The 12,371-nt window shown below is 37.2% G+C and overlaps 2 protein-coding genes across 5 annotated transcripts; both read right to left on the reverse strand.

Annotated features, from left to right (window-relative positions):
• Positions 1 to 2,131: 2,131 nt before the first annotated feature.
• Positions 2,132 to 3,492, reverse strand: LOC125468515. The gene is made up of 2 exons (XM_048564342.1): positions 3,477 to 3,492; positions 2,132 to 2,658 (listed from the first exon to the last, which is right to left on the reverse strand). Exons 1-2 carry the CDS (start codon positions 3,490 to 3,492, stop codon positions 2,132 to 2,134), a joined length of 543 nt encoding a protein of 180 aa, XP_048420299.1.
• A 3,901-nt stretch (positions 3,493 to 7,393) lies between these two features.
• LOC103929821 lies at positions 7,394 to 10,297 on the reverse strand. 4 transcript variants are annotated; one of them, XM_048564715.1, is made up of 5 exons: positions 10,164 to 10,297; positions 9,875 to 9,950; positions 8,596 to 9,224; positions 7,764 to 8,507; positions 7,394 to 7,655 (listed from the first exon to the last, which is right to left on the reverse strand). In XM_048564715.1, exons 3-5 carry the CDS (start codon positions 9,196 to 9,198, stop codon positions 7,551 to 7,553), a joined length of 1,452 nt encoding a protein of 483 aa, XP_048420672.1. In that variant the 5' UTR covers positions 9,199 to 9,224; positions 9,875 to 9,950; positions 10,164 to 10,297; the 3' UTR covers positions 7,394 to 7,550. The 4 variants fall into 4 exon arrangements, with proteins under 4 accessions (XP_048420672.1, XP_048420673.1, XP_048420674.1 ...); XM_048564716.1 differs by having other exon boundaries at positions 8,596 to 9,564; XM_048564717.1 differs by adding an exon at positions 9,505 to 9,564 and having other exon boundaries at positions 9,875 to 10,227.
• Positions 10,298 to 12,371: the final 2,074 nt, after the last annotated feature.

Here is a 12,371-nt window from a genome sequence, read left to right on the forward strand (position 1 = left end):
TTCTTCATGCATGGCTTGTTTCCATAACTTTGATTGTGCACTTGTTATGGCTTGATTGTAGGACAAGGGATCATTTTCATCACCTATAGTATGTTCTGCCTCATTAAGGTACACGAAATTAGGCAACAATACTGCCTTACGTACCCGCTGTGATTTTCGAACATTCGATTCCAAAATTGCAGTGACTGAAGCATTCATGAGATCTTCTTCAGTTGATTGTATTGGTGCATGTAATTTATTTTCTTGGGCATCTGCATGAGGCACGTGCTCCTCATTTATTATCTCATCTACATGGGACATATGTAAATTGTCATGAAAAGGACTTGGCATGGGAATAATGAGAGTAGATGCGTGCTGATCAGGTAACTCACTATCAAATGGGAATTCTTCAAACTCTGGGGATGAAGCTGCTGATGTACTGATGTCAGTCTCATTCTCATCTTCAAGAAATCTTGCATTATGTGTTTCCATGATCCTCGAGTGACTGTTAGGGCAATAGAATTTATACCCTTTAGACTTCTCAGAATACCCAATGAACTTGCAACTGGTGGTTCTTAGATCAAGTTTCTTCTTTGTTGGATTATAAAATCTGGCCTCGGCATTACAACCCCATACATGAAAGTGGTTAAAACTCAGTTTCCTTCCAGTCCAAGCTTCGAATGGAATCATGTCAATGGACTTGCTCGGTACACGGTTCAATATATAGTTTGCAGTTTTTAGTGCTTCTCCCCAAAAAAACATTGGAAACTTTGAATGTGCAAACATGGATCTGATCATGTCTTTTAGGGTCGATTCCTTCGTTCAGCAACTCCATTTTGATGAGGAGTCCCAGGGGTAGTATACTGAGCCACGATGCCATTTTGTTCAAGATAATTTGCAAAAGGTCCTTTGTGTTGTCCAGCCTCAGTGAACCTGCCAAAATACTCACCACCTCTATCGGATCTCACAATCTTAATGTGTTTTTCTAGTTGTTTTTCAACTTCCAAATGAAATGTTTTAAAACAATGCAAGGCTTCAGATTTTTCAGAAATAAGAAAAACATATGCAAACTGTGAAAAATCATCAATGAAGGTTATGAAATATGATTTTCCACATATGGTTTTAATTGGAAAGGGTCCACAAATGTCAGTGTGCATAATTTCCAATAGAGATTGGCTACGGTTTGACCCTATTTTCCTAGTATTGGTGAGCTTTCCTTTAAAACAATCAATACACTCTTTAAAGTTGCTGAAATCAAGTTGTGGCAATAAGTCTTGTTTTGTAAGTGTGATGATTCTTTCTTTAGAGATGTGCCCCAACCTTTTGTGCCAAATCATTGAGGTTTTTGCATGAGTGAGCACTTGTTTAGAACCAACACTTTGAACGTTAAAACATTCAATCTTACAAGTACAATTCATTTGCCACATATCAACTTTGAGATAAGCTTCACCAAGTAATTTATTCATGTCATTTGAATGGAAAAACTTTACAGTTTGATTGTCACCCACAAATGTAAAGCCGGACTTAACTAGCTTAGATGCAGAAATTAAATTCCTTCGCATGGAAGGAACATAAAGTACTGGACTCAAGTCTAAAATAAAGCTAGAGGAAAGAACTAATTTCACACTTCCTATGGATTCGACAACAACTTTGCTCCCATTCCCACATAGACATTGTAGACTTCATTGTTTTTCACCCTTGTTTTTGAGAAGCCCTGCAAAGAATTGGTTATGTGAACATAGCAGCCTGTGTCAAACCACCAACTTTTAGGAGGAATGTAAACTAAATTAGACTCAACACACATGAAAACATTTATTCCATTACCTTTCTTAACAAGCCAATTCTTGAAGCCATTGCAATTCTTTCTTAAGTGACCTGTTTCTTTGCAAAAATAGCACTCCTTATCTTTCTCAGTTTCAATGTTAACATGCTTTATTTTATGAGATCCCTTAGAGGTGATGTTAGCATTTTTAAATGAAGAAGAAATTTCTTTCTTTTTCTTCTTACCAGCAGCCACAGTTGAACCTTGAGTGAAGTCCCTTTTGCGTTTTTCTCCTTGCACAAAATTCACAACTACTGATTTGTCACTCTTGAGCCGATCTTCTTCTTGTGCACACATAGTGATCAGTTCATCAATGCCCCTTTTATCTTTCTAAGTGTTATATGAAACCTTGAGCTGCCCATATTTTGAAGGCAAGGAGTTCAAGGCCATATGAACTAAATACTGGTCAGTCATGGGTACTTCAAGATCCTTCAACTTCTGAGCAAGATCAACCATTTTGAGAATGTGTTCTCTGACACTTTCCTCACCATCAATCATGGAAGTAATTTGGGTGAGAAAAGCCCCAATTTCAGCCTTGTCAGATTCTTTAAACTTTTCCCGGACTGCAGCCAAGAAGTTTTTTGCGTTGTCTTGTTTTGGAACACCCCCTTTAACTGATGGAGCCATAGCCTTCCTCATAATCATTAGTGACATTCGGTTCGTTCTCTCCCACTTTTCAAACTTTGCCTTATGATTTGCAGTGCTCTCTGCAGTAATAGCTGTAGGTTTTTCCTTCCTTAATGCCAAATCGAGATCCATAAGGCCAAGAACCATTTCAACATCCTCCTTCCACTTCTTGTAGTTAGAACCGATCAAAGTCTCAATATTGTTGAAATTGAGGGATGTCATGTGAGGAGCTGCAAAACCAAATGATAATTTTTACAGTTGTTAGTCATTTAAGTGTCAACAAACAAAAGGAAAGATTACGCCTAATCTTTTCCCAACACATAATCGTATAAGCATAGTGTTATCTTTGGACAGAAACCATTTATACTAGATTTGCATAGCCAAAATATTGAACACAAGGGTAATTTACATAACTCCAACACTTTTGAGCAGATGAAGAATGCAATCTTGTCAATTCAATACTTCACTATACATTGATTCATTTGTTTAACTTGAATAAATAAACACTTTTGAGCAGATTATTATTCACGTGATACAAATAAATCACATGTCCGATTCTTTAGACAACAAGCCAAAATCAACAACCTAAACACTTTTGAGCAGATTAGGTGTTGAGATCCTTGTTTACAATTCAAATCTTATTTATCAGTTTGGTTTTGACAAATAAAATATGAATCCAAAAGTTCTTCTTGGTTGAGTTTTCCAGTATTGTAACTATTCTTTAAATGATCTTCTCTGCACAAGATAAACACAACTCGAGGTATACATGGCAATATATAGTGATCATACAAATTTCATTGTCAGTATGCAGCGGAAGCATTTAATGATTTAGGATCAAAACATATAGATTATTCTTATCAAGAATTAACCATGTATAAAATGAGGAACCCTAGCCATGTTGGGTTGGCTCTGATACCACATGTAAGCAGTATATGAATAAGCGAACTACAGCAACGTAGCAAACCAACACAACACTAGGATTACCAAAGAATATCAAATTCACAATAATTGGAAAAACAACAACTTATAATATGTGAGATAAACTTACCTGGAGGTATCGCCATAGAGAAACAACAGAAGAAGTCTTCTACTTCCAACACTCGAAAAAATACTCCTCTCTAAGTGAATAGGGTTTTAGATGTCAAAGAAGTGTACGTGTGGAAGCAAGGACTTCAACTATTTATACAACCTAGTGATTCACTTGGTCCAGCCTATTATCAGAAAGAGTGGTGATCTCTATCTCTTAATAAGTTTTAGTCCCATCATGACTCTATATACTAGAATATATCTGATAAGGATCAAAATAGAACAGCTGCAATATATAAAACTCCATGACTCTTATCGTACTAAGGCTCTCAAACTCCTTGTGTTTCACATAACCAGTACAACTAATCAGGCACCACCAAGAAGTCCAGTTGTAATCTCATTGTCATTCAAACAAAGTTTTACATTATCAAGACGCTTATTGATTTCCTCCTAGTATGAGTTGAATTCCGTATGTATCACATCAAATCATGGTTGTACACATTTTTCAGGACAAGTTTTTTTGGAAAATTTTCGTGACAGGCTAGATTATCTTCGGCAAACCCACACACACAAGTAGATTGCGGATCGATCACATATGTAGCAAGTACGAAATTGCAAACAAGTTCTCAATCTCAGAGTTTATATTAGTACGCTGGCAACACTCTATGCACATCATACAGCAAATACGTACAAACGAGAAAGCGAACAAGTATCCTCACACAAAAATACACATTAGAATTTGAGTTTGTAACATATTTATATTCAGGCTTTCAACCTTGTTCTTGCTTTGGGATTTTGTTCTGCTTTGGCTCCCTAATGAAGATGTTGGTTAGCGCAGAGTCACAAACAAAAGAAACCACCAAAAGACGCAAAGCCTGTAAGAAGAAACATAAACAAGTCATCAACAATTTAAAGAATATATTGTCTGTGAAAATAAATCGTGTAAAGATTTCATCGACAATTATAATATATAATTGATACCTCCTCTTTTCCCACATGCACGATTTTCTCTTCAATGTCAGTCGAAGGCACCTTCAATTCATTCAGGAGAGACAGGCCAAAGATTCGAGATATAGGTCTTACGATCAAATCATCAATTACTGTGAACATCGCCGGTCCTAAATATCCTTTATCTAGATCTTGGTAGGATTTGGGATCCTTGACTTTCATTGACTTGATAGAACTTTCAGCTGCAGTTTTGTCAGTATACAGCCTGTCATATGTACTTGAGTAATAAAATGTGGCCTCCTCAGTTCCTAAGAGATGGTTGTCCACTCATGTTGTAATAAAATGAAATTAGTACATTCGAACTTGCCCACACACGCAAACACCAATCCCAAGTTTGCATAATCATGAAAACATTACAGTCCGGTTTGAAACAACCAAAAAAAAAAAAAAAAAAGAAGGTAATAGTTTTGGGAAGCTTGGTTTTACTGCTTACTCACACTTTCTGTTTTGTACCCCCTCCAGGTTATAACTGCTAAGTCCGTATTGACGAGGATCTATGGCTAATCTTAGTATTGGTGGCTACTTTTAAGGGTATGATTCTTACCCACACTACTGCACTTTACTTATGCTCTGACATCGCGTGTGAAATGAGTTCGCTCTTATTCATAGCGCACTCTGGTATTTAGACACTTTTAGGTTCAAATTTATTCACATTTTATACACTATCACACTTTATGGCTTCGTCACCTTCCAGGTGTCAGCCAACACAGCTTGACTTGGGGTCTTAGTGGACATTCCGGGTCGAGGTGTGTCAGTTTGGTATCAGAGCCTAACCCCGGTCGCAGTGTGCCGATGAGGACGTCGGGTCCCTAAGGGGGGTGGATTGTAACATCCCACATCGCCTAGGGGAGTGATCCTTAAATGTATATTCCAATCCCTACCTAGCACGAGGCCTTTTGGGAGCTCATTGGTTTTGGGTTCTATGGGAACTTCGAAGTTAAGCAAGTAACGCACGAGAGCAGTCCTATGATGGGTGACCTATTAGTAAGTTCTCGTGTGAGTTCCCAGAAACAAAATCATGAGAGCGTGGTCGGGGCCCAAAGCGGACAATATCGTGCTACGGTGGAGTCGGGCCTGGGAAATGGTCCTGTGACATCCCACATCGCCCAGGGGAGTGATCCTTATATGTATATTCTCATCCCTACCTAGCATGAGGCATTTTGGGAGCTCCCTGGCTTTGGGTTCAATGGGAACTCCGAAGTTAAGCGAGTAGCGTGCGAGAGCATTCCCAAGATAGGTGACCCATCGGGAAGTTCTCGTGTGAGTTCCCAGAAACAAAACCGTGAGGGCATGGTCGGGGTCCAAAGCGGACAGTATCGTGCTACGATGGTGGAGCAGGCCTGGGAAGTGATCCGCCCTGGGTCGGGATGTGACAGGTCCCGCCCAGGCCAGGATATGACAACAATGGACAATCTCGTGACCACTTCTATCGATTTTAAATTTTAGGAACCAAAGTGCGTAACCATAATAATCTCAGAGACCATTTTGGCTAAAAAGCCATAAATATATGCTGGTTAGTATTATTTTTTATTAATTTACAAACACACAAAAAACATTTTTGTGCCTTTTGATTTATTAATTTTTGTGCATATTGATTTATTAGAGCATCTCTAAAAGAGATGTCAAAATGTTCAAATAAGCACTAACAGTTGAAAAAGGCAGCAACAATGTTTTCCAACCGAAAAACCAAATTTAATGTGACATGACATGAATTACAAGCCTTCGCCATCATTGACAAATTTGACAACAGCTTCAAAATTTTTTTAATTTATTATTAAATGCCTTTTATCAATTTTATTATTCTTTTTTGTTTTTAAACATTCATTGTTGTTTTAAAACAAAAGTCTGATTTGCAAGTAAGATTCTACTAGATTGAAGTTATTGTCATTTTTTTTAACTACATACGAAGGTAATCCTTCGGCACAAATTCAAACACATAGTTTAAGGTTAATTTTCATGCTAACAATATAAAATATTATGCCAAAAATATATAAAGTGTCAGAAAGTCCACAAAAAGTCTTGTTTTGGAAGACGAAACATCAAGAAAACCAAATAAATGCAACCTGTAAATGCATGATGCAGCACCATGCTGATTAAATGCAACACTATTAACTATTAACTCAACCATTTTACATACGCATCAAATGCTTCAAAATTTTAATTCGCTTGGCATCAAATAAGTGGAGAAATTTTTCATTGTGACGGAATCACGGGTGGTACACTACGTGTTCTTATATAAGTGGTGAGAGATATTATTTTTTAAGTTACTAATTTTTTAACACACATATCTCACTATTTGTATAGTGATATGTGATGTACTATCCCGTGTTCTGATCATATTGAAAAATCTCTCAAATAAATTAGGCTAAGTGAGTACTCCATCAGACCCCACTTGACCTCACCTCATTCCAATTGGTTTTGAGGTGAAACTTTAACTTACAGCACGAAGTTATATTACATGTATGGAGCAAGAGGGAACTTCTTCGAAAAGGGCAATTGGTTGATATCTATTAGGCGTCAAGTTGTTCGTTCTTAGCTCATCGTTCGTGCGCAATAAAGAATTTCTGTAAAATTGGTTGATATATGTATTGTGGGTTAACTTGTACATTTTGTTTAACAGGGGATTGTTAAAAATTGGCACATAAATTTCTGTAAAATTGTAGATTCGGTTGGACAAAAAGAATGCTGAGATTAATTGATCAATTGTTGTCGATTAAATCCTGGCTGTCTAGATTTTGTTTCCATTATCAAGACGCTTATTGATTTCTTCCTAATATGAGTTGAATTCCGTATGTATCACATCACATCATGGTTGTACACATTTTCCAGGAAAAGTTTTTTGGAAAATTTTCGTGACAGGCTAGATTATCTTCTGCAAACCCACACAATTACGCAGATTGCAGATCGATCACGTTCGTAGCAAGTATGAAATTCAAACAAATTCTCAACCCCAGAATTTATATTAGTAATCCGGCAACACGCTATGCAGATCATATAGCAAATACGTACAAACGAGAGTGCGAACAAGTATTCTCACTCAAAAATACACATAAGAGTTCAAGTCTGTAGCATATTTATAATCAGGCTTTCAACTTTGTTCTTGCTTTGGTCCTTTGTTCTGCTTTGGCTCCCTAATGAAGACGTTGGTTAGCGCAGAGTCACAAACAAAAGAAGCCACTAGAAGACGCAAAGCCTGTAAGAATAAACATAAACAAGAGTCATCAACAATTTAAAGAATATATTGTCCGTGAAAATAAATCGCGTAAAGATTTCATCGACAATTATAATATATAATTGATACCTCCTCTTTTCCCACATGCACGGTTTTCTCTTCAATATCAGTCGAAGGCACCTTCAATTCATTCAGGAGAGACAGGCCAAAGATTAGAGATATAGGTCCTATGATCAAATCGTCAGTTACTGTGAACATCGCCGGTCCTAAATATCCTTTATCTAGATCTTGGTAGGATTTGGGATCCTTGACTTTCATTGACTTGATAGAACTTTCTGCTAAACTGGTAGTTGTCACATAATCAGCTAAAATACGAGAAATGAGAAGAGTTTTGTCACTAGACAGCCTGTCATATGTACTTGAGTAATAAAATGTGGCCTCCTCAGTTCCCAAGAGATGGTTGTCATAGCAACAACCGGGGGCAAGCTTGGGACTGAGTAGTGTTTCTTTGTGGTTGTTCGATATGTAGCGATTGTCAAGATCTTGGACACTCTTGAACAACTGACTAATGCATCCTCTTAATGAGCAATCACGCATTTTGCTTACAATGAAACCCAGTGGAATAGTTAGGAAACTGAGTAGTAAACTCACAAAATCCTCCCCTACTTCTGCATAACAAACCATCTTCTTGGATTTGCTCACTATAAGCTTGACAGAAATGTTTCCATTTGGATTCGTTGTGCCTTCTGCAATTTCAGGTTCAAAATCCATTACTTGATTTTCATTGCTCAATTTCCGTATTGGTTTATTCTTTAGCAGAGTTTCTGTCAGCGGTGTCTTTGATACTAATGAGCACACAAGCAATTTCAAAACCTAAAAGCAGAAGACAGATTAGAAAAACCACTGATCGATAAAGTTGTTAAAAAATAAAAACAAAGGCGCATGTCAATTCTTCAGTTACCTCATCAGATCCAACATTGAAAGTCACCTCCTCAGTCGTATTACCATTCATGACTCCAAGCTCTGAAAATACAGAAAGGCTTTTCACAGTTAAAGGAGGCATCAATTGTAAATCATCACTAATTATAAGTCTGGCTAGTCCTTTCACAAAGATGTCTCCGTCTTGAATCGCTGAAAGTTCTCTCTGAGAATAGATATTTCGTCCACAACCTTCACATCTAACGCCGTAGCTATAACTTAACCCAGGACATTCACTTCCGCAGATATAGTACCGTGTGGGCTCACCACGGTCAATCTTCAGTTTGAGGTTCTTGCAATGAACTTCGGCCCCATTCAGGGGACATAACAACATATCTCTACATGCTTTAGACCGGAAATGCTTTACATCCATATTCTCAACACTTGCATACAAATTTTTCATACAACCTATTTCTAAAGGTACTGATTGCTTAGGTGCCAGCCTGATAATTGTTCCAATGGGGATTGTCAAGAAGCTCAAGACAACATCAATAAAAGCATTTTCTGACTCTATGAACATAATTTGGTTGCGCTCCTTGTCCACCAAGGCTTTCAGGCTAATGGTGTCCGCCGGTGTATTAGCCATGGATTACAGCAGAAAATAATTTCAGCCTTGAAATTCACAAACCCATCAGAAAAACATAACTCATAAAATCCAAAATATAATTCACAAAGTAACATGAAAAACGAAAACAGGATATACTTGACCATTAAACTAGACTCCTAACTAAATCAAGCAGATTACTCATATCAGGCCAAACAGCTCAACATTACGAGTACATTTTGTAAGACTAAACTTATCGAAAAACATAAGTTAAAAGATTAAGCTCATGAACCACAAATTTATACAAGCATTAAAATCAAAATACAATAAACACAATAACAAACTAACCCGTGAAAGCAGTAGAAGAAGAAGCCAAATCAGACTTCTAAACAGTGCACCTTCTCCCCTCTTGCAAAACCAAAAGTACTCAAACTAACCATAGGTCTTAGTTCAATATTGAGCGTATATTTTGTGAGAGCAGTGGCCACTATTTATTATAGATTAATCCTAATAATTCTCCTATTAGAAACACCATAGGATACCAACTATGAATCCAAATCATATCTGAATTACAATCCTACAAGAATTAGGATAGTTTTAAGCTTTCTAGCAAGACTTTTTTATGTCAATTGAAACACTACAACCGGCTATAATATTTAGTTTCATACTCATATTCTAACACATTTAACAAAAAAAACATGGAATTTGAAGTTTGAACCTGTTCGTATAAATCTTCTGAGTCGTAGTAATGGATGAAGGTGATGAAAACACAAAGACTTGAGAGAAAGGGTCAGCTGAAGGTGAAATAGTATGAGTGATGAGATGGAACGTATAACAAAAATAATACGATCTCTAGAAGCAGTTATGGAAGAGACAGTATAACAATTAACAATTAAGTTTTAGGTCAGTATTAACATAATACATATCAAGCAGATTGAACCCGTCCAGACAGATCAACATTGCAAGTACAATTAAAATTTAAAAACATGGAATTCAAATATCTTTACCTTTTTGTGTAAAACTGCGAAGCTGAAGTAATGGGGGAAGGTAATGAGAAGGCGAAGACTTAACGGGTGAAGGTAATGAGAAGACGAAGACTTATAAAACAGGCTCAGCTTAAAGTCATACACAAATGGGTGACGGTTGCAAGGAGGTGCATATGTTATGGCCCAGCATTTTGGCTTTTGCTTTTGAAAAGCTAATGAGGTGTTAACAGCATCTCTAAATGAAGATATCCAAGACAAAAACTTGTACGGAAGTTTTATGGTGATACAAGTGAAGAAAGGTTGTGCGAATTGGGTGACATGGAGCACGTGTCGTGTGGCCGTTGGGCATCACACATGAACCAACCTGCTTTAATACTGCAAACAAGTTGAGGTTCCACTATAAAACCAATTGGCAATATAAGGAGTAGCCCAACCTGCCATTGCAAGGTTTCTTCTTTCACCAATGTGAGACGCTTCAACCTTCACATTTTCACAACTTCTATGTTGCGTTACTAATCAATGTGCTATAAGATGAGTGAATTGGTAACAAAACGTGACAATGTGATGGTACCAGTGAAAATTACTCGGCATCATTGTATATTTTCACTGACTGCGCCTCTAATCAGTGTGGACCAGAAAGTCCGTGGCTGCTACTGTTAAAAAACCTGTGTAGAATAGAACAAGGACTCGGCTTCTCCGCTATTGATCTCACACTCACACGGATGAAAATGCAAAAAGTCCTCGCGTTTTCATCACGATGAGATTGTTGGCATCACTGATGGTCAATTCTAAAAAGGGCAGTATTATCTCAGTGACAAACTTACAGAAGGGTGCATCACGGTGACCTTATTAAACAACAGCCTGATGAGATCGATCAAACAATGAATAATACAATCCGTACGATCAGTTTATATAAACAGAAGAAATGTCACCATCATGCATTAAGATAACCAAGCTTTAGCTTTTGAAAAGAAGTGAGGATCACTTTGAGTGGGGGTGCATATAGAGGGCCGCCATCTTTAGCTTTTGAAAAGAAGTATTCATTACTTTACTTAGCTAGGAAGAAATTTACGGTTTCATTGTACCTACAGATTTGCAGCTCTGAAGACATGTATAGCATTATGAGTTTAACCTTTAGCTAATCAGGTGTTAATAGAATATAATCTCCAAAGGATACATAAGAGGCAACCTAATGAGTTTGATCAATTTTGTTTAAATTGGCTAGTAGGCCTCTATTCTTTTGTAAGAGAGATTGATGCATTTGATAGCTAACTGTGACTGCAACTGATAAGGTCTACTGAATTATGAAAAATACGATCAGAGAAGAAAAGGAAGAAAATTCAACCTCTTCTAGAAATTAAACGTGAGTAATATCCCTAATTAGGCTAAACAAGATCTGACTTCTCCAAGGTAGTTCATCAATTGTTGTCCATTCCCAATTAACGGTATTAATACGAAACTAGTATATTCAAACTTGCACACACACTCGCAAATTCAACTCAACAACTCTAGTATTCAAATTCAACTCCTCGGTAATATTTCCGTGGTGACCCCAAGATTGGTAAATAAAGAAACGATTGATTCACTAAAAAGAAACGATTGATTCACTAAGTGGGGAGATCAGTTTTAAATCTTCGGTAATCAGAAGCCAGGCTGACTCTGTTACAAAGGCTCTCGCAACATCCACAGAAAATGTAATCTCACGACGCGTGGAATTTGTGGACACTGGACAAATGATACTTGGTAATGACTGGAGAACTTTCTTGTGGCCGTGTTCAGGCAACAAAGAGAGCATACAAAGTACTGTGTTGGCTTGGCATTGTGATCAATTTGCAATACAAGGTTCTTGCAATGAGATCCAGCCGCGTTGTGGGGAAGCAACAACATTTCTCTACATGCAATGACCGCAACTCACGTACGTCTATTTCCTTCACACTTGAATACAGATTGTTCATGCATCCTATGTCATCCTTTCATAGTCCAAAGGCGTAACAGGAGATGACTACAAATTAATGTGATTCGAATCCAAAATGGGCAATCAATATTTTTATCAAAAGATTCAAATTACTACCAATATGTGTTATGAAATGTGTAAAATAAGAAGATAGTAACAACAATAACAACAACTAAATCTTATTTCATTAAATAATCTCAGTTGTATAAATTTTAAAATTTCATTACGCTCTATTAAATAGAAAGTGTAGGCATAAAATATAGTGCAACGGCACA

This window comes from the organism of the source record quoted next, unplaced genomic scaffold (assembly GCF_019419815.1).
Source record: "Pyrus x bretschneideri cultivar Hongxiangsu unplaced genomic scaffold, Pyrus_bretschneideri_v1 Contig39, whole genome shotgun sequence".
In the NCBI taxonomy this organism is placed as follows: Eukaryota; Viridiplantae; Streptophyta; class Magnoliopsida; order Rosales; family Rosaceae; genus Pyrus; species Pyrus x bretschneideri.